The sequence below is a fragment of the Actinia tenebrosa genome, unplaced genomic scaffold (genome assembly GCF_029948245.1).
Source record: "Actinia tenebrosa isolate PJP-AT-01 unplaced genomic scaffold, QUT_ActTen_1.0 PGA_scaffold17__23_contigs__length_9995812, whole genome shotgun sequence".
Classification (NCBI taxonomy): Eukaryota; Metazoa; Cnidaria; class Anthozoa; order Actiniaria; family Actiniidae; genus Actinia; species Actinia tenebrosa.
Window position 1 is genome coordinate 4,865,185 of NW_028292577.1, and position 22,549 is coordinate 4,887,733.

The 22,549-nt window shown below is 40.1% G+C and overlaps 1 protein-coding gene across 1 annotated transcript; it reads left to right on the forward strand.

The window, feature by feature from the left end:
- The first annotated feature begins 6,918 nt into the window (after positions 1-6,918).
- On the forward strand, positions 6,919-21,631 carry LOC148910312 (uncharacterized). Its single transcript, XM_089032029.1, has 9 exons — positions 6,919-7,306; positions 16,148-16,558; positions 17,597-17,854; positions 18,367-18,488; positions 18,789-18,850; positions 19,694-20,025; positions 20,121-20,144; positions 20,397-20,498; positions 20,682-21,631. Exons 1-8 carry the CDS (start codon positions 6,919-6,921, stop codon positions 20,474-20,476), a joined length of 1,677 nt encoding a protein of 558 aa, XP_088888155.1. The 3' UTR covers positions 20,477-20,498; positions 20,682-21,631.
- The last annotated feature ends 918 nt before the right edge of the window (positions 21,632-22,549 follow it).

Sequence of the window (22,549 nt, forward strand, 5' to 3'; positions counted from 1 at the left end):
TACAAATCGCTAAAGCTGTGTCAAATCACACCCTCCACCTGGCGTACTCCCAGCTAACATTATATGTTTAGGCAGGTACTTTTTCTTCCGTAGGTAATCCTTTAAGCAGTGCATACCCCGCCTACGGCAGCGGTCATTTAGTAGCGAAAATGAGCGAAGCTCTTTCTTGGGCTCTTCAGTAAAGTCTCCTTGAGCACTTTCTTACCTACCCAACCAATACCCGCAACGATGGAAGTAATAATAGCTGCTTCTTCAACAGTTTTCAACAACGCGGTCGACATTATATTACAAAGCGAGAAGGTTATTCCATTTCAGGGATCTTACTTTTTCTAACAGCCTGTTCCTGCACGGCCGCGTGATATGTTGCGGCCTCCCACTTTACTTTTGGCTTCGTAGCCCGCCATTGTAAGTAGAGGCTGCCTGCTGCTATAGCAACTCCTAACGCGCCAATGACGTAGCCGGGATTCCAAAAGGATTCCTCTTCTCCTACCTTTTCCTCTTTCTTTGCTTTGTTCTTCCTGTTCATCTCTGCGAGCTTCTTTCCCGCGGCAACTCTGCCTGGGGATTTAGCCTTAGTAATCTTGGTATCTTCTACGGGTGGTCGTTCTTCGGTGCCACTCATCTTATATCTAAGGACTTGAAGGACTTGACAATGACTTAAGGACGACTTGACAACGACTTGAGGACGACTTGACTAAGTACTTGACAACGACTTAAGGACGACTTGACTAAGTACTTGACAACGACTTAAGGACGACTTGACGAAGTACTTGAGGCGACTTGATCAGGTACCTCAGTAAGTGCTGCCTGGAAGACCTTTTCGACTTCTCTGTCCTTCTTGAAGTCCTTCCAAGAGGCACCAAAGGTGCCCGCAAGTATTTTCAAGTCGACATGCTGAGCTACGTGCAAAGCCACAGAGGCGACTGCCATTAACTTACCGCACTTCAAAGACAACCACCCACAGGTTTTCTTAAGTTCTTGGGCGATGACATAGTCCTCGCTAATGTCCTTCCGTAGTTGCTCCACGTCGTCTATGGGCAGTGCAAGTCCAAGCAATTTAGTCGCAAGTCGGATAGCGGAGTCTGCTACGGCGTCCGTGGTCTTACTTGCAAGGGCAGCCTCATACCTCTTATGGAACTTTTTGACTTCCTCTTCTGACAACTTATTAACCTGCTCATGGGTAAGTTCCTTGCCTATCATTTCTTTGCACTTCCCCGAAGACACCAGGATGTTGAGTTGTTCCTTAAGGTTACTTTCATATAGCTGTGTGGGGACTTCATCTAAGAGCTGCTCAATGTCCATATATGTTAATGGAATACGGAAACCTCAAAGAGAAGATCATTTTGGAATGTTGGTGCGTCTTTAAATGCCACATGTATTCGTGTAACTGTTCCTTGCTTATCTCACCGCCGTAGTCGCTTAAGATGGTTTCCAGGTCACTCCGGCTCGGAGTATAAAATACGACAAGTGAACCTATGTTTTCCCTAAAAGGCTTAGAGACGCTGGTAAGCTGCTGGGAAAGCAACCAAACGCTGATATTGTCATGCCTACCGCTGAAGGCGAGTTTAACGAGCTCGGAAGTGCGTCTTTTTACGTCGTCCCCGCAGGCAATGTCATCCAATATGAGGAGTGTCTGTGTATCTTTAGGGAATTGCTTGTGCCAAAACTTCAAATGGCTGGATAACTCATTAGGGTCTAAGATATCCACAAAGAAGTCGTCATCTTTCACTCCTATGCCTTCCCAGGTGCGGTTATTCACGTAGGTGGGGCATAATAGCACAATATAGTCAAAGCGGTATCTAAAGGGTCCTAATAGCTGCTCCACGATGAATTGGGTCTTTCCGCAGCCGGTGGGTCCTACTATCAGAGCATTGCAGGGAATATGGTTTGGATCCATTATATATACGATGGACCCAGTGGAAGCAGTAAGAAGGATTGCCGCCGACGCAAAAGATAAAAGAGACACCATAGAAATGCAAAGGGAAGAGATCGATCGGCTGCGGGAGCGCGTGCAGGAATTGTACGATGAAATGTGCAGCCTGAAGCGTGCGGAAAGGTTTGGCGCCTTGTTGACGATGGCCGGTTGGGCGAAAGAAAGCATTAAGGACTTTATGCGATATCCGCTGTAGAGTCGTTTAAAAGACACCTCAGAATGTTAAGTATAAGGTTGTTAAATTGTTAAGGATGTATGCGTATGCTGTTTGAAAGACACCTTAGAATGTTAAAGATAAGGTTGTTAAATTGTTAAAGATGTATGAGTCTTTTAGAAGATGTCTTAAAATGTTAAAGATAAGGTTGTTAAATTGTTAAAGATGTATGAGTCTTTTAAAAGACACCTTAGAATGTTAAAGATGAGGTTGTTAAATTGTTAAAGATGTATGAGTCTTTTAAAAGATGTCTTAGAATGTTAAAGATAAGGTTGTTAAATTGTTAAAGATGTGTGCGTGTGCTGTTTAAAAGACACCTTAGAATGTTAAAGATAAGGTTGTTAAATTGTTAAGGATGTGCTGTTTTCATTAAGAATGGGATTTACACAAACCTTATTCTGAGACATCTCTTAAAATAGTAGTCTTAACAATTTAACAACCTTATCTTTAACATTCTAAGGTGTCTTTTAAACAGCACACGCACACATCTTTAACAATTTAACAACCTTATCTTTAACATTCTAAGGTATCTTTTTTTCTTTTAAACAGCATACGCATACATCTTTAACATTCTAAGACATCTCTTAAAAGACTCATACATCTTTAACAATTTAACAACCTTATACTTAACATTCTTAGACATCTTTTAAAAGACTCATACATCTTTAACAATTTAACAACCTTATACTTAACATTCTTAGGTGTCTTTTAAAAGACTCATACATCTTTAACAATTTAACAACCTTATACTTAACATTCTTAGGTGTCTTTTAAAAGACTCATACATCTTTAACAATTTAACAACCTTATACTTAACATTCTTAGGAGTCTTTTAAAAGACTCATACATCTTTAACAATTTAACAACCTTATCTTTAACATTCTAAGACATCTTTTAAACGACACACGCATATGCTCCCGTAGACCTGTTTTAAAAGACACTTCATAATGTTAACAATAAAGTTAAAAATACGTTATATGGTGGTTAAGATACACTTAAGTATAAATGAACTGTTCAATGTGTAAAAAGGTGTTCAGCACCAAGCAAAGACTACAATACCACGTTCGTCGTGGCGTTTGCACAAAGAAACCAATTAGTAAAGTTTGTAAGGATTGTGGTAAAGAATTCAGCACCGTTCAAAAGATGCGACAATATCAAGACAAACGCATTTGTGGGCTTTGCAAGGGCTGTAATAAGGAATTCCCTAACACCTCCGAGCACCTGAAAAGGGGCGTCTGTGAACAAAGCAGACAGTGTAGTTTCTGTAATAAGATACTAAGCAGTCGTCAACGTTTACAGACGCATCGGAAAACACATGAAGTCAACTATCGATTTCTCTTTGGGAGCTACGACTTAGAAGGCGTGGATTGCCACCAATGTGCGGATATGATGAGTCGCTGCCCGCATAAAGAGGATTACTTAAGGAATCGCATAGATTACCATAAGAAGATAGTCCGTACTTACCCCTCTTTTGAACGCGCCGAAGGCGTTCCGTGGACTAAGAGGGAGTATTGGAGGCAAGAGTGCGACCGCTGTGGTTGCATCAGAGAAGAGGAACATATCTTCAACTGCCTCGACAAATAAACGTCCTTAACAATATAACAACCTTATACTCAACATTCTGAGACCCTTTTAGAATGGGGTTTGCGCAAAGAGTCTCAAACCCCATTCTTATTTTTATTATTAAGGATAATGAATAAAAATAAGAACCCCTTTAAAGGTATATGCTAGCCTACTTTGTGGCGATTCCTAATCACTCTTCTAAATATATGGACTGTATTACGTGCGAACTACCAGCTGATTGCATTACGCCCCCAAAACCGCGTAAAAAATACACCTGCCTTCATTGCGGCAAGGTATTTCTTGAAGGATCCCATTGGTGCTCCGCGGAGCAGCGGACTTTAGCAGACATTACGAATGCAGAGGACTCTCAGGCTCATACTTGACTACGTCAAATACCCACCTGCCATCCTTTTTACCATGACTCATAACATGGGTAACGTCCTGCCCTTCGATGGCGTACCTTATCCTATCAGGCGCCCAAAGGGTGTATGTTCTTTTTTTATTCTTTAAGACCAAACGCAGGCGGTCCAAGTCTTCAAAGACCACATAATTCTTTATCTCGTAAATCTCCCCCACCACCAAATCCCTCCAGTGCGTTTGTATGAACTTTAACTCGTTAAATTTATCCTTGTCCATATATTCTATGAAATATCTTTAAGTGTGTTGCCAAAGTCTCCGAGGTTTTAAAGCCCTTACAGCACCACCTGCAGGGAATTCGTAGGTGTTCAGCATACGCAGTGATCTCCCTGCAAATGACATCGTAGTCGCTGCTTACGAGCACCTTATAGCCGTTTTCTTCATACCTCTGTAAGAGCAGTTGCTGATCCTCAGATAACCTGCCATTGCCTTTTGGGGTCTTTAGCTCTATGCAGAATCCACAGTAATGCGTATGCGCATTCAAGATCATTAAGTCGGGTTGACCGCGTTGATATCCTTTCTGCCAGCACTTTATACGTTTGCCGTCTGAATCCTGCAGTTCACCTAGACCAGGGGCTATGAGCATTTGGGGGTAAAACTTGCGGATGTAGTCCACTACCTTTTTATGTAGGTCGCATTCGTCTTCTATTTTGAATACTAACTTGTTTGGACCGTCGAAGCGCTTGTCTATTGCATATTTACCCGTTTTTCTTAGCGTAGGAAGAACGTCACCTAACACCCATTTCCTGAACTCCTTAGCTACGGACTTTTCAGATCCGAATATTAACTCATAAAGACCCATTTCAGTGATGTAAACGGAATGTGGTTGCGCATTAAGGGTGTCAGTCAGATTGACACCCTTTATAGACCTCAAAGTTACCTTGTTTTCCTCTGAGACGTGATCAGACGCCGCTTTTCTGGAATTTACGTAACCCAAGGCATCAGCCACGGACTTCGCTTTAAAGTACAGTTTGTCGCCTTGCACTATGCATTGCAGTTTCGTACCGTTGTTTTCAAATATTTGCAGCATTGTATATCTAAGAAATATTTTAACCTTAATATGCAACACTTTTAAGTTGGTTCATTTCCACGCTCAGTTGCGCGTCAGACACCACGAAGATGTAGCAGTTTATCTTGTCAGCGTCGCCCGCGGAGGAGTTCTTGGTGCGTTTGATCTCCAATGTTATGCCATCCTGCGTATTTACTAGACGTAAACCCTGGCCATGTAGGTCTTCGTCGTTAATGGTGCGCATATCAATCCATAACGCATATTTATCCTTAAAGAATTCCTCGGGGCTAATTTGGTCGCCAAACTTGCGCATTGCCTCCCTGTAGACGTCTGCGGGCTTTATTCCCTGCGAGTAGACCTTGTTTGGAACGCCGTTGATATTCACGCCGACGTTAGTAATGTTGGGGTTGTGAAAGGCTTCGGAGTCGCGCTTACCGGCTTCGTAGGGTTTGGCAAACACCAACATTAACCCCGTGAGACTTCTTCGGGGGAGGTTAATGCTTTGGTTGATAACCTCATCCGTCTTATCCAAGAAACTGAACGTCTTATACATCACTACGTGGTCGTAAAGGAATGCCTTTCCGGCGCTATATTCCATGCCAGCGCTACGGGCCAGCTCTTCGCTGTACACGGTTTCGTACTGTAATTCTAGATTAGTGATAGAATAAGGATCAACAGTCCCGCTAATTGCGCTGTCCATGCCTCCAATGACGTTCGTAGTGTCCGCCAAGGTTACTTCAAACTGTAACTCGGATAACTGTCTGGGGTAATACACGCCATGGTTCGTAATTACTTCAAAGTCCAAAGGGATAACGTATTTGGTACCGTACGCAGTTACTACCCTTGTTGCGTCTGCTACTGCGGTTTCTCCGCTGGAGTCAGTAGGCGCCGGGTTGGTGTCGCTGCGAAGCTTACGAAGGATAACGCTTCCGATTCCCTGCTCTATCTTTTGTGCACGGTCAAAGGCCGTCAACCATAAATCTTTGTACGTGGTGTACAGATCGTACCTATTTAAGTCTAAGAGGGATTCCCCGGCAAACTTGATTCTCATCTTAGAGACGAGGTTCCTACCCACATTATTGACGGTATAGCGCTTGTCCTTGGTGCTTGGTTGTATTGCTAGGTCAAACCTTAACGCCAGGGTGCCAGGAACCAATACTAGGTTATCCGTTAGGCGGGGAACGCCCACATACAGCGTTTCTCCAGGCTTTGCGCTGCTGGGCGTGAATGTGACCCGATGAAAGGTGCGTTCTGCTTTCAGTCCGCCAACCTGCTTAGGTAATACGTTGGGATTTAACTTTGAGCTTATCATATATAATGGAAGTAGAAGGAACGGATTTTGACCCCCTTACCGAAGAAGGCCAAGTCGATATTAATGACGAAGAATACGAGTCTTTACTTCCTAATGACAACGTAGACTCCCGAGGTCTCTTTGAGAAATTGCTGAACAAGTATGGCGTCAGGGCCCGCGATGCTATGCGTTCCTTAAGAGATAAATTCAAGTCTAAGAACCCCCACACGCCCATTCCAGAATACTTACAAATGGAATCCCTTGGCGTGCGGTCGGACTTAATAGCGGACCTCATCAAGGACCTAAGGGAGCGATACCCAAGCCTAAACCTGGCTCTTTTGGACTTCCAAATAGGAGACAAAGGGCAGGTTCAAGTTAGAGAATCGGGTAGGGAAAAATGGTATAACCTGTATCAAAGGAAGAATTCCCACCTGCGTAACAACCAGCTTCCAAAAGGAGTCACAAATGCGCTGGGAACGCCCAACTTGACGATGCTAAGCACTTTGACTCAAGAGGAAACAAAAGTTGCTCAAAGGGCCTTTATTAGAGGTATTTCGAACACTGGCTACAAAGATGCCCTCAGATCCGCAATCAGACTGCAAGAGGAGCGCCAGGAAAAACTCAACCAATTAGAGACCGTCAAAGAGGAAAAAAGCAAACAACTTGAAGAACTTCCAAAAGATAGCGACGCGACTGGAGGCTTAATGAGATACTTAGAGAAAATAAGGGCTGAAAGGGAAGCACTTAAGAATGAAATACAGGAAAATAACATAACCATCGATGACCTTACGCGACAACTTGATGACGTAACCAAGGAAGAAGGCGGTCTTACTAGTCGCTTCGAAGCCGTCCAAGAGGAAAACCAAGCATTGCAGGAACGTATAAGAGAATTGGAAGACGAATTCATTAAACAAAATAAACTAACTACTAAGAGCCATGCCGACGAAATCGTAGACTTTAGGAATAGACTTTCTAAGGCGTTGGACAAAAAAAGCGACGCAAGGAATCAGCTAAGGGCTGCTTTGAATGAAGCGGCGGGAAAAGACACGGAACTACAGCGCTTAGGACAAGAATTAATGGAGTCTGTTGACAGAGAAAGGCAATTGATGGTGGACAAGGCAGTGGCGGAGGAACAAATACGGCAACTTCGACAGGCCGTCGAAGACTTGGAGTACGAAATAGATCGACAGCGAGTAATAATCGAAGATCAAACTCGCCCTGAAGAAGAAAGGGAGGCAGCCCAAAAGGAAGTAGAAACCCTTCAGGAAAGACTGGCGGAATTACAAACGCAAATAGAAGGTAAGGAAAAGGAGCTGGGGCTTACCACCAAGGAAATGATAAAAAGAGCCCTTTTGAAATATGGTCTTCCGCTGGCATTTGCGGTCGCTATTTCGAGCGTAGTAGGCGTGATCTTGTCCGCGCTTAAGGCTACAGGCGCGGGCGTAAAGAAATTAGGCAGTGGGCTGACGGACTTGGGAAAAAAGATGGCAGCCGGTCTTCCTGGGCTGCTGGGTTCGGTTGTTTCCTTGGCGCTTAGGGCCGGCGGAGAACTGCTAAAGTTTGTGGGGAATAACATTTGGATCCTCGTAGTAGCTATTGGAGTGGTACTCCTGAAGAAGATGAAGGGTTAATCTTATCCTCGTGTATTACTGGTGGCTTATCGTCGTCAGCCGCCCGAGGTGTTCTCGACTGGGGATAAGTAAAGATAGTATTCGCACCGCCTTGATAATTTGGTATCAGGGGTAGGGCAGTCATAGTAGAAATGGGTTTATGGCACCAGGCAGCATTAGGGGAACTAGGACCAAGGCCATTTATTCGAAAGTAGGCAACGTCGTTGGGAAGAACCTGAAGCTTCGCATATTGACAATTGGCTATCATGTGAAAAGTTGTTGACGTTATGTCCTCTGTGCTTTGCGGTGGGGGCTCCGACGAAAAATGGGTCGGGTTCCTATTGTTATATTTTTTTCTGTAAGGCGGTAATGGGTGGTCATTCTCATCAACGATCCTAAACCCAGCATTGCACGAATACCCCGTGTTAATGCTAATAGTACACACGATCAATCCCAGGCCCCCAACCTTCGCCCACAATCCCGTGTCATACCAATGCTGTTCTAAGTACTCCTTTTCCTCCAGGTAATGGAGAAACCAATCTTCCTTCGCGTGTGGATTCATATATTTAAAGGCTAAGCACCGTAAGAGTGCTAATGGTAGCGTGATTATAAGGTCGATCTCTTTGGTCATGTATGCTATTTATCGTTACTACGCCCGTGTCGTCTACTCTCATTTGCAGCTTTACCTTCCCGTGGCAATCGGCGACCATGTGGAAAGTCCAAACGGAAAGATTTTCGGCACTGCTGGGGTTGGGCTCTACGGAGAAATGCGCAGGCTCCCTGTTGTTTGTCTTATTTCTCATAGGCTGCAGTACGCCGTTGTCATCACAAAATCTAAAACCAATGTTGGCGTGACTTGCTGATCCAAGGCAAATACTACAAAGGATTAACTTCTTCCCTGAGTAGTTCAAATTCACTGACATGCCCTCAACGTCCACCCAAGATGCCTGGGTGTATTTTTTCTCGCCTGTGTAAGTCGTATAAACACAATCTACTCCAGCTACGTAGGGGTTGTTCATCGCCATATATAATAGCTCAGACCAACGCCTGCAGCTGCTAAGCCGGCTTTTAGTAAGTTATGGTCATATTCCTCGGTAACCTTCTTTACTGGTTTCTTTGGTGGCTTTTCTACATGCGCCTTCTTTGATGGTTTTTCTACGTGCTCCTTCTTTGGCTTCTCCACGAAATGGGGAATGTTCCTAAGAGTGTCAGAGTTCACGTCATTCACCCCAAACTTCATATCCTTAGTAGCTCGCTGAAGTTTGTTGTTATAACCCACAACGGAATCGGCGTTGATGACCAAAGTACTTGGCATTAACCAACAACCAGGACTCAAGGCATAATCCAGTCTAACCTTTGATTGCTGCACCGCAAGTTGATATCTTTGAACTGACTTAGAAATCTCATTCTCGATAACAGCGCTTTCGAAGAGGACAAGGAATACTTGTTGTGTTTCCTGCGACGCCCCGGAGGCACTTACGATAGGGCTACGGGTACTAACTTGGGCGCCAAGGACGCAATAGACGAAGGCTTCAATACTTCGGTTAATCCTTGCTTGGTTCTTCAGGCCAATGCCTTTCGCGGCAACGAAGGGCGCCCACGGAGTTCTCTCTTTGCTTTCTATGAAATAAATTAGGTTACCTTTTGATGCTTCGCCGCCAAGGTCAGAGAATTCCCATTGACTTGGGTAGCCCATGCCCGGAGTTTCTATGCTAGCTCCAACATACGAAGCATAAGTGTACGTTTCTCCTAAACCATGTGCGGCACCTTCTTTGTTGCGGAAGTCAGGGTTGGTGAGCTTGAATTCATTCTTTAATCGCTCCCATGCGACTTTGTCGTATTTATTATCCATCGCATTGAAGATCTTATCGCCAGGAAGCGGCGCTCCTAATTCGAACAATATCCTGCGAATTGTGAAGGCAACGTGGAACCTTAGAAAGGGAATCTTAAACATATCCGTGGCTATACCACATCCCTTAGTGGCAGCCCAAACGGCAAAGTTCAACTGTTGCGGCCAATACCGCATGTTGGGGCCTGATAACCATTCACGGGCTTCTTTTCCTGAGGTATGTTTCATGGCGGTTTCTTTGAAGATGTCTCTGATCTTTATTTCGAAAGCCGCAGGGCCCACGGGTATTCCGAGGGTAGTGACCATCTTTGCAAACGACTTCGCATCTTTGTTGTCGTAAAATGGGTAATCTTCCGTTGCCGGCAATAAATTCTCTGGAAAATTAGGCTTTGGCGGTGCGGGCTTTTTCGGCTTGGGAGGAGGGGTGTTGTGGTGTGGTGGCGTCTTGGGCATACTATGGTATGCGAATGGATACGTCCTCCTCCTAAATACGTTATTCCCAAAGGCGTCGTACATTAGTATATAATGGATGTTATACCTTCAGCACCTCAGTTGTACCCAGATGTTCCCACCATAGGTCCTACAGAATTAAACGCCGAGAACTTTCGTCTGAATAAAGCGAACTTAATACTGGCTTACTTGGAAGGGCAAGCGAAACATTATGAAGATGTTCGGAAAAAGTACGCCAGAGCCCGAAGCATACTACATAAAATCGCGATAACTTCGGGCTCCATGTCCGTGGCGTTAACAGGCACTGGCGTTGCTACTTCGCTTACCGGACCTGGAATAGTCGTTGGCGTTCCTTGGGCCAGCGTTGGAGCCGTCTGCGGCATTGTTTCCGCTGTTACGACAGGCATTATAAAGCAATTGTCCGGTAAGATATCCAAGCACGACACTCATATAGCCCTAGCAAAAGCAAAGGCTAACACCATCACCGACTTGGTCTCCAAGGCTTTGCGGGACCGCCATATAGACGACACGGAGTTCTCTTTGATCCTTGCGGAGGAAAAGAAATACGGGGAGCTAAAGTCGGGTAATAAAAAAACCATCGTGAAAGATCTTTCCGAGGAATCTCGCAAAAAGATCTACCAGGAGGCAAAAGAGGAGCTCCAAAGAAAACTCGCTCAGTAGACATTTGCTTTGAAAAGAACGTAGGGGGATTTCGACTGCACATTTCATCTTCTCGGAATCCATTCTAATAGGGGGTGGTTGGGGTCTATTTTGTAAAATATTTCGTAAATTACGTCGGGGTAATAAGGAATATCCTTATCCAGCCGACAAAACATCCACTCGGCCCTTTGCATATCTGGGACATGAGGAATACGCCTACCGGTAATTTCAGACAAAAGATAGGGAATAGCTTTGTAATATTTCCCTAGCTTTAATTTTTTCAATGTCTTTCGTAGACTTTGTGGGGTTGGCTCTTCTAAATGGTCTATGATTTTCTGCCTTACTTCATCGTCTAAATATACCGGATGTAAACCTTGGATATGACTCATCCAGTCTCGGAAGTATCTTATTCTCTTATATGGGGTCTTCGTACGACCTCCATTGGCGTAATACTGCTCTTCGGTAGCATTTGGTACGGCATTACGAATATTCTTACCACACTCGTAACACTGTGCTGACGTGTCGTCTTCTATTTGCATTTTTTTACCACAACACCAAAAGGGTTCTGGCTTGGGTATGTTAACTTTAGGTCTTAGACAAATCACACAGAAGTCGTTAACAAACTTCTTACATTCATGCATCGTATATTTATAAGATATTTTAACCTCGGTTTGCAGTACCCAACAGAGCAGCAGTAAGGGACTTTTCGCGCTGCCACCCGATCGCGCAAGACCCCCTGTAGGGCCTCGTCACTGCTCCAAAAAACCCACCCCCCCCTGGTGTTTTTCGATTTGTGATTTTTGGCAATGCCGGCGATTCGCGAGTCCCCCTTACTGCTGCTGGCCTACCCCGGGTCCTTAAGTCGCCGTAATTTAAAGCAACTTAAGGCGACTTAAGGCGATTTAAGAAAATATGATGGAATTTTGGGTAATTTTTTAAGGCGACTTAAAGCGACTTAAGGTGGCTCGACCCCCTCACGCTTGACCGCTACCTTCCACTTTAGGAACGCTAGTGCATAAACGTCTTTTATCCGATTGCAAATCTTTTTTGCACATAAGTCACATAAAGATTGAATTAATGTTTGATGCAGTTTTTTATGAGATCGGACGTCATAACACGTGATTATGATGAAATATTTGTTTTCGTTTAGAAAATAATTTTAGCCTAATTGCAGAGAGTTCAACACTAAAATGCTTCGTACCACATAATTATATACTAGATGCCTCCATTTGTGGGGATTTTTGAAAAAATCTATCTAGCTAATAATGAGATTTTTGAGATTTTTAAAATATAGTGCATAATCTACTTCAAAACTAAACAATGGATTTTATACGGCCGAAATTAATATTTCAGAGCTATATATTCACAAAAGTCATTGCTCATTTAGTTTTACTCTGTATCTAGTTTAAAGGAACATTTTGAAGGTAATCGACTTATGCGATTTTGTGAAAACGTATAGTGCAGAAGACGGGGTAAACATTTGATGCGCACTTTTCATCGCAGTTTTCTAGTCAATCTTACTAGATCTTCCATTATTCTAAAATTCGCTGATCATTTCTCTCAAAATTACGTCAGGATACAAATTTGAACTTAAACTGATATTACACAAAATTGTAGGACTATTGAACTCATTTAAAGCGATCTAAAGCGAACGAGAAATACAGAAAACATTGATCGTTTCCCAACGATTTGATGCTCTGGGAATTCTATTGTTTGCTAATGATCATAACACCAAATTCTTTCGCACCATGCACGGTCTCATCTCGCTTGGCTGCTTTCCGATTTACTACCGAAGTATGGTTCTTTATCTAAACTCAAAAGTCTTGCTCGCTTTTTTCTTGAAGTTTTAATTTGAGGCATGTTCGCCGATTCTATTCACTCACACTGACAAAGTACATCATGACAAACGTCCCACGTTTGATTAAAAAAAACAACAGTTTGTTACCAAACTTTTTAAATGTCACGTCACCCCATTTGTCGGCTGCGACTACTCCTCCAAACTTGAGAAATTTTTCTCGTTGTAACTTACTGTCCTTACCGACGAAGAACATCCTATCTTTTATATTATCCAAACCCACCCCTCCCTCTCTGCCAATATTTAGAAGACCTACAACAGAGAGAATCTGGGGCGAGAAGTTGTAATTACAACCACAGTTCCTTGCGTGCCAAAATATTTCCAAATGGCGAATGTTATACTGTTTTGTGAATGACTTTTCGGATGGTTTGTTTTCTTTGAATTTCACAGCGCATTACCATAGTCAGTGTAATAACACCACTAAAATGGAGGTGATAACTAGCTTATAACTAGGGTGAGCTGCATGCGAATGTGAAAGTGATCGGAATGAAGGGACTTTAATTCCTATGGCTGCATGGCGTTAGCTCGCAAGTGAGTAGATAATGTTCTAGAATGTTCTCGATCTGCCTGTAAAGTACGTCTTATTTATCATACATAGTAAAAGCTTTCATTAATAAAGTCAAATGTGGCTAGGTATACAATTGTATGTGTATTTCTAGGCCTTAAAGTTCCAGCATTATTCATATACATATGCTTACTTAGCTAAATTTTCTGAGTCAAATTTAAAGATGAGTTGCAAAAAATATAAGCTTAAATCAAATGCACGTAAAGAGGAATCAGTGCTTTATATAGTTTGTATAATTTTGTAGTAGTGATGACGTGGTCTGCGATAAAAACTTTCTAAGAACCTCAGTAATCTCAGTCAAAAAAGTATTGGTTGGAAAATCAAATATTCTTATTTACCAAAAACCACATATTTTAGCAAGATTGACTTCAAGATACATTAAGACTTACAGAATTTTAAAACATTATCCATTTTAAAATTATCTAACATCAAATGACCCAACAGAGATAAATAAAACTTAGTATGGCAGCTTATATCAGTGAGGTATTCTGGCTGCTCATATATAGCATGTCTTAATATTATTTACATATTATATCTGTTTATTTTCATATTATGAGTATATATCAGTTTGTTATTATATATATGATTATAGAGTACAAACACTAAAAGTGTGCAACACTTGATGATGATTATGATGATGATGATTTAGCTTTATTACCATAATTTTTCAAAGTTATTTACAATATAATATTGAAACAGGTATTGGTAATTGCTACTCAGTAGTAAATAGTGCTAATTAAACAATAGAAAACAATAGGATTAGCATAATTTAGTATTTAGTGGTATTTATGTTACACACTTATAGTGTTTGTACTCTAAGTGACATGTCTTAAGCTATCAGGGTACCCCAGGCGACTGGTGTGTATTCAACTCTTTATAGCGCGAAAACTTTTCATCAAAACACAAATAAAGTATACATTTTCTGAAAGCTGAATAAATGTAGAAACTATTTATATCTTTAATTTGATAAAATATATTAATCCTTTTGAGTTAGAGCGAATTTTATAAATGTACACATGATATTACATAATATTATGTCGAGTTTATGCCAGTTTTTTATTATTCATATGACTATGATCTATAATAGCTAGGACATTTGCATTGTGGTGTCATGAACCTCTGCTACCAGAATTCCTTTGTTTTGTTCATTTCATCAATTTTCTTATTTTTCTCACGAGGGAATTTGCAAAGCATTCTGGTAATGGTGGTCAAATAATGCATGAATGCATGAATGATAGAAGTAATGAAAACGAAAATGCAAAAAATAAGTCTGAAAAGATCAAACTTAAGGCATCTAAAGGCGACTTTAGGCGATTTAAGGCGATTTAAGGCGATTTAAGGCGATTTAAGGCGACTTAAGGACCCCGGGTAGGCCTCATATCATATTGTGTCTATTCACGGCGCCATAAAAAAACGGAATCGACTGATTAGTTTGGGCATTGTACTTATTGCTCCTGAAATTTCAAGCGAGTGGAATTTTTAGAAGCCTTCAAATACGAAAAATAACTTCCAACAACGGTAGAGTCTATTTTTCTCACTCCACCAAAGCAAGAGGAAAATAGGCTCTTACAGCAGGAAAACAAACGTTCAGAACATCGCTCGTAATCACACTTCTGGGAAATGACGTGACGTACACGTTGAAACATGTTTGTGAAACGAACTTTAATTAAAGTATCGCAATCATCCTAGGCATATCTAAGAACAGTGATTCGGCTTCTTTGTAGTTTAGTTCGTTTATTCTGCCCGATAATATACTTTGCGTTACATACAGCCACTGACGTTTGAGTACTAATACTTTAATTCCGTTAAACTATAATAATAATGGGGTTCCTCTATAGCGCATTTCACAATGTCTCATTACAGTGGAGGACTTTACGGGCTGCATATTAAGGCGCTATTAGCAGCCGTGCAGCTTACAATCATGAGTGATTTATTAGTACATTAGTGTTATGCCTTCAAATTGGGATAGGCTGTTGAACCGGGAGACAATCCCCTACTCTTACACGAATAATTCAACAGGTTCTTTTATGTCCCCCATTTACTGTTGGTTAGGAAGAGAAGATAGCTATGTCGACAATTCCTCCATTGTAGACAGACTAGATTATACTTTGAATGTCTCAGACTGAGTCTTTATATAATGCGGTTATTCATAAACTATTATTTCTTGATCTTCAATCATTGGTTATTATCATTTTTCCTTTTTCTCTTTTTTCCCCTTTTCGTTTCTTTATTGTAATTAAACTGTTAGTTTTTCATTTATTTATCTTCTTATTTATTTGTAAATCTTTATATATTTATTTAATGTAATATATCGCCTCCCGCCTAGATTAGTCTAGTGCTATTTTCGGGAGGGTGATAAATTGTGTAAATATAGACATTCTTTTGTAAAATAAACTTGAAACTTGAAATTTGAAACTTGACAAAGCAGTTATAAAAAAACTGAATTAGAGCTTAGTAAATACGAAACGAGCAGGTAGCACTAGAAAATATATAGTGATGGATAGAATAGCAAGTTAACTTTTAATTCTAAAAACTCAACAATAATAATCAAATCAGCATTACTCTCGGAATGCATGCAAGAACATAATCACGTCCAGGCTTTTTCTTGGTTTATGTGCAAAAAATATGCTTTGGGTGAATAATAGTGCTTTATCTGAAATATGGTAATTTAGGTTTAAATATACTGATACTAAATTTTGTTAATCGATGTATGTTTGTTGTTCTATCTCAGCTTCTCTTCAATTCACTAAAAAGCCCGATAAACCACTGGTTGTGTATTATAGAAACAGGACGAATGTTGAACTAAGATGGGAGTGGAAACTGGCATCAGGAGAAGTAATAGCTCCTATAACAATCAGGAGATATCGCAAGGGCAACAATGCGGATACAGAAGTGCTAATTGCTAAGTACTATTCTGATGCGAATAGGAATGTAGATCAGGGCAAATACAACTTAACCGTTGTAAACTCGATGAATGGATATGCAAGTTTTGTTATCAAGGACATTACGAATCAAGGCCTAAATAGAGATGGTTCTACCGTAGATATTATGAACGAGAGTGAAGTCTATGTTTATAAGATCTTGGTGGATGAACAAACACGATTCAGAGAGTATTCAGACGAAGTCGAGCTAAACGTGTTCAGTAAGTATTAAACACCATCTACTTGTAGGTAACTTTTATAATGAAGGAAGCCTTTTCAAACACCAATTAGGTTTTTATAATGGTTTATTTCTCAATTGACATGGTTTTCTTTGTTATTCACAAGGCTTTATTTTTGTTATAACCCTCATCATAAATGCGAGGTCAATATATAGTTATTAACCCGGTTAATAACTATATATAGACCGTTCGCATTTATAATGAGCAACATTTGATAGAAAACCTTCTCAATTGATAAATAAAATACTTAATTACCTCGAACGTCGGCAATAAGCCTATACATCCCTCGGGCCTGCGGCCCTCGGGATGTATATGGCTTATTGCCTCCGTTCTCGGTAATTAACTCTTACATCTTTTATGTACTGTTTGATAAACGAGCAGGAGTGTTTCATCGGGTTTTAGACCCGATAAAACAAGATCTGCGAGTTTATTAAACGGCTTAAAAAACTCATGATGTATGTTCTCATATTGTACAGAATTCTTTATGAAATGAAGCAAGTTTGATAGAGAAAATCCAAGTTAAAGTTTATGCAAAAGAAGACGAATCCTATATCAGATGTAAGACCTCCTTGATGGTCATGACTTCTATTGTTTCCTTCATTCATTATTAATGCATTTTTTAAAAATAGAATAAATATTTTCTTCACGCTCGATTCTACTGTTTCTCATTAAAGAAACTTAGTAATTTATATTTTTTTCGCGAGATATGAGCCATACCCAACAAAACTCTTATATACATCCATGCTGTCAGTGACTTAACGAAAAAGTAAATAAAAGACTAAACTACTTTATTTGTATTGCGTGCTATTTTTGTTTAGAATTTTATTCCTGTTTTTATGTTACTGTAATCGGAAGGTTTTCTTTTATTTCATTGATGACAAACTATAATTATTTTCATATTGCCTTCTACTCAGCTGTGCTTTGCTTTGCTTTGCTTTGCTTTGCTTTGCTTTGCTTTGCTTTGCTTTGCTTTGCTTTGCTTTGCTAATGTTTCTCATTTCTTTACTATCTAAATTACAGAGACCCCAGTCATTACAACATACCCCAGGAACCAAACAGTATCAGGAGGAACTGTCACATTTGAATGTGCTGCTGATGGTAAACCAAGACCAACAATAACATGGGAAAAGATTGGAAGCTCCCAATCTTTCTCTCAAGGGAGCCCGCTAACAATAACAAATTTTGACGACTCCAAAGTCGGGGTCTACAGATGCACAGCCAAAAGTATTGGAATAGCTGAGAATGCTAGTGCAACTGCATTTGTGCAGTTTTCAACATGTAAGTAGGCATTTCTATTAGCAGTTGTATTTAATATCAGGCAGGCCCAAGGTCTTGAATTTCAATGGAAACCCGACTAAGTAAGTTTTAACTGGTTTAAAAACCAACCACGCCCTATTTCTATTGTTTGATGTAGGGTTTGAATTTCGATGGAAAACCTGTCTGGCGGGTTTTGAATTCAGCCCCGCTCTCCCCTGTTAATATCAATCTCGCCCTCAACTTTAAATCAATGTTAAATTTAGGTTTTCCATCGAAATTCAAACCCAACATCTAACAATAGAAATAGGGCGTGGGTGGTTTTTAAATAGAATGAAAAACTATAGGGCGAGGAAAGATAGTTGTTTATTTACAATAACAGTATTTCAACAATACCAGCAATAATAATAAATGATATATGATCATTGCAATTTTAAAAGTAAAGCATCTTTTTTTTTTTCTTTTTTCTTTTTTTTATTATTATTTCATAAGCTTTGCATTAGTGCCTAGTCCTTAAATGTTTTCTACTATATTAGGTGGATCTGGATGTGATAAAGAGGAGCTGGCGATCGAGTTCACTAACTTGACATACAATTATGAATATGAAAACCCCAGCTATAACAAGCACAAGGAGTTAAAAAACAAGATTGAAACTGAGGTAACCACGTTGTACATGAGTAATTCATAGATTCTATATATTCACTAATTGAACTGTATTTTTTTCTTGTCTTACGTCAACTAATTTACAGTGGTCTAAGTTTGTAATTTTTTAATTGATGGAAGCTAAAATCTCAGACGACTGGAGTTGTGTTGCATAACTATATAAATTGGTAATAAAAAGGTATTAAAAAAATACTTTTCAAACAACTCAACAATTTTCATTTGCTTTCTTGGAGGTGTGTTAAAGCTTAACATTAAAGAATAAAATGCTTAAAAAAATTAAATGTTTACATTTTAGTGTCTTACTGCATATGCCTTGAAAGGCAAAACCATTCACAAGTGTGAAGTAGTAAGATACAGGTAAGCCAGTATACATGTAATAGTGCCTTACTGCATATGCCTTGAAAGGCAAAACCATTCATAAGTGTGAAGTAGTAAGATACAGGTAAGCCAGTATACATGTAATAGTGCCTTACTGCATATGCCTTGAAAGGCAAAACCATTCACAAGTGTGAAGTAGTAAGATACAGGTAAGCCAGTACACATGTAATAGTGTCTTACTGCATATGCCTTGAAAAGAAAAACCATTCACAAGTGTGAAGTAATAAGATACAGGTAAGCCAGTACACATGTAATAGTGCCTTACTGCATATGCCTTGAAAGGCAAAACCATTCACAAGTGTGAAGTAATAAGATACAGGTAAGCCAGTATACATGTAATAGTGCCTTACTGCATATGCCTTGAAAGGCAAAACCATTCACAAGTGTGAAGTAACAAGATACAGGTAAGCCAGTATACCTCAATAATGCTTGAGGTAGGCACCAAAATCTAGTTCTTACTATAATAATACTGTTACTTTTTAAGGCTGTGATTAAATATTTTATTTGCTATTTATTATATAGTTAGAATAGTACGTGTGCGTGCTGATTGGTCGAAAACTGAGGTTTATTAGTGAACAAAGCACAGTGCTGAGGCCATCCGCGCGCGTAAAGTGCTGCTAGATCCTGTGACAATTTTTCTTTTGGCGTTAAAATAATCAGTGTACCTAAATAAATTAGTAACTATATAAATAAAGAGAACGAATAAAACAGCTCTTACCTTGCTCCGTTAGGAATGAGGCAATTACGAAGCGCCGTAAACACCCAAGAAGTGTGAGAAAAAACGTTTTATTCGTTAAAAAAATACTGTTCTCTTCTTCATAGAAGAGGGAGTGTTGTAGCTGTGGTAGAGTTAGGATGGCCCACAAATACCTTTGATCGCAAGCAACCTCTTCTGCAAGCAATAAGTGATGGAAATTTTGCAGGATACAGAGTGAAAACATCATTTGTCAGTCCAACATCGATTACAACCCTCCCTCCAACACACTCCTCAGCACACCCTCCGTCACAACCTGCAACACACCGCTCAGCACACCCTCCGTCACAACCTGCAACACACCGCTCAGCACACCCTCCGTCACAACCTGCAACACACCGCTCAGCACACCCTCCGTCACAAGCGGCAACACACTCACCAACACCTAGTCCTCCAAAAGGTAAGAAATAAGTTTATCTGCTTAAATGCTTAAAGAAAAATAGCACATTGAATTTTGAATGTCCCGTAGTAATAAATGTGAACTTTTCGTTTCAGTCTCTCCAGAAAGCACTGCAACTTGTGAGTTTTTTTTTTTTTTTCTCCAAACTTTTCAACTTTTCATCATAGTGGTAGTGGTAGTGGTAGTGGTAGTGGTAGTGGTAGTGGTAGTGGTAGTGGTAGTGGTAGTGGTAGTGGTAGTGGTAGTGGTAGTGGTAGTGGTAGTGGTAGTGGTAGTGGTAGTGGTAGTGGTAGTGGTAGTGAGGTTGTCGTTTATCATGGTTCCACTTTTCCATCGTCCAGCTTTTCATGTTTTATTTATTGTTTGCACAGGTTCAATAGCCGTATCTTCTTGTGTGACTATCATTGTATTACTTGACTTGTCCAGTGCTGTATTGGGTTTCCTATTGTAGAAGTAGAGTTCGATTCTAAAAGGTAAATTTATATTATATGCATATTAAAGTCAAGAGAACGTTAAAAAATAGATTGAAAATATCATGCGTTTTGTACTATTTTAATTAGCTAACTAAAACATTTTTTTCTTATCTCTACACAAGTCTTGGCAATTGATCCTAAGAAAGCTTTCTAATTTTGTTTTCTAATTTAATTTTTTTAAAGAGGTTACTAAGAACAGTAGTCGGTTAGCACCGACCCCATACCAGTACAATCAATGACAAAATCCTAATTTTAATGGTAACAAGACAACCAGAAGTACCCTTGGCGCCCCTTTACGACGACGTTTTAGATGTTGGCGGCAACTTTGCTTCAGAATCCCCCGATCAACTGTATCAAACATTGGACTTCAATTACAAACAACCATACCAGACATATCAAACCTTGGAAGCCGCTGGATAAAATGTTAACTCTCCCGTGGAGACCTCAGTTTCAGATAATTATCAAACACTACAAGGTGCAATGCCGCCAGCTATCTATGGCCAACTAAATAAGGTGGCGTACTGCAATGTACATAACACTCAAGAAGACTTGGCAGCATAACCAGTAAATAAGTATAGATAAGAAGATTGGGAATAGTTTGCAATCAAATGAAAATAGTGACTCAAATCGTTTCTTATCTGGAAAGAAAATGACGGTTAAATTTAAGTTGGTGTAACAATTACTTGAGTTCAAGCTATATTGCCCATATATCCACTATGATAAAATTGTAGCAGCCGTAAAGACATGCAAATTTAAAGAAGAAATATAGTTAGAAAAATAAACACGGCTTGGCAAGATATTTCTAAAGAGAGGAAGAAGGGAACCGAGTTGCATTTATATAGGGTTATTAATAAAACATTCATTGTTATATGTAACTATCAACTAAGTTAAAGAAAAATATATATAAACACAAAACATTAAAAAAAAAACAAGATGATTAAGCAACCTTGCTGTCAACAAATTTTTCAATAAAAATAACAATGCTTTGTCTAAATTTCTTAACGTGGTAGGGGGGAGTTCTTATATAGTGCATTTTGAATTATCTTAATGCGCCACTGGTTTCAAATTTGAAAAAAAGCTGGAATCTTAAGCCCACTGTTCTATCAAGGCGAAGTTTTTGAACCATTTTTAGAAAGCCGTATTTACGTACATCTAGCTCGTCCGTTCCTAGATGTCGTGTGTGAGTCTTAGTTCTTGACTGCATAGCCAACTAACATAGCTAATTGTGGAATCTCGACATTTCTTCCAGCACGTGAATGTTGCAAATTATTTATTACAACGAAGTAAGGAAGAAAATCATGGACCACTTAGAAGAGCAAACCCCACAAAGTCTACGGAAGACATTGAAAAAATTAAAACTAGGGAAATATTACAAAGCTATTCCCTATCTTTTGTCTGAAATTACCGGTAAGTCTATTCCTGAGGTTTCTGATATGAGCAGAGCCGAGTGGATGTTTTGTCGGCTGGATAAGGATATTCCTTATTATCCTGACGTAATTTACGAAATATTTTACAAAATAGACCCCAACCACCCCCTGTTGGGATGGATTCCGAGAAGATAGTGAATCTTATGGCATAAGATTACGCGTAATTTCCAGACTGTCGTTCGATATGTAAACAAAATCCTGTCTTGCTTTTTTCAAAGTAGATGTTTACTGAGCAAGCTTTCTTTGAAGCTCTTCTTTTGCCTCCTGGTAGATCTTTTTGCGAGATTCCTCGGAAAGATCTTTTACGACTGTTTTTTTGTTCCTCATGTCCGACTTTAATTTCTCGTACTTTTCCTCTTCGGCCAGAATAAGCGAGAATTCTACATCGTCTATCTTTCTGTCACGCAAAGCCTTTGAGACAAGATCGGTAATCGTATTTACTTTAGCCCTTGACAGAGCTATTGTCGTGTCATGCTTGGATATTTTGCTTGGCAACTGTTTCATAATGCCCGTAGCAACAGCCGAAATAATACCACAGGCTGCCCCAACGCCGGCTAAAGGAACCCCAACAATTATTCCAGGCCCAGTAAGCGAAGTAGCAACGCCGGAGCCCGTTAACACAAC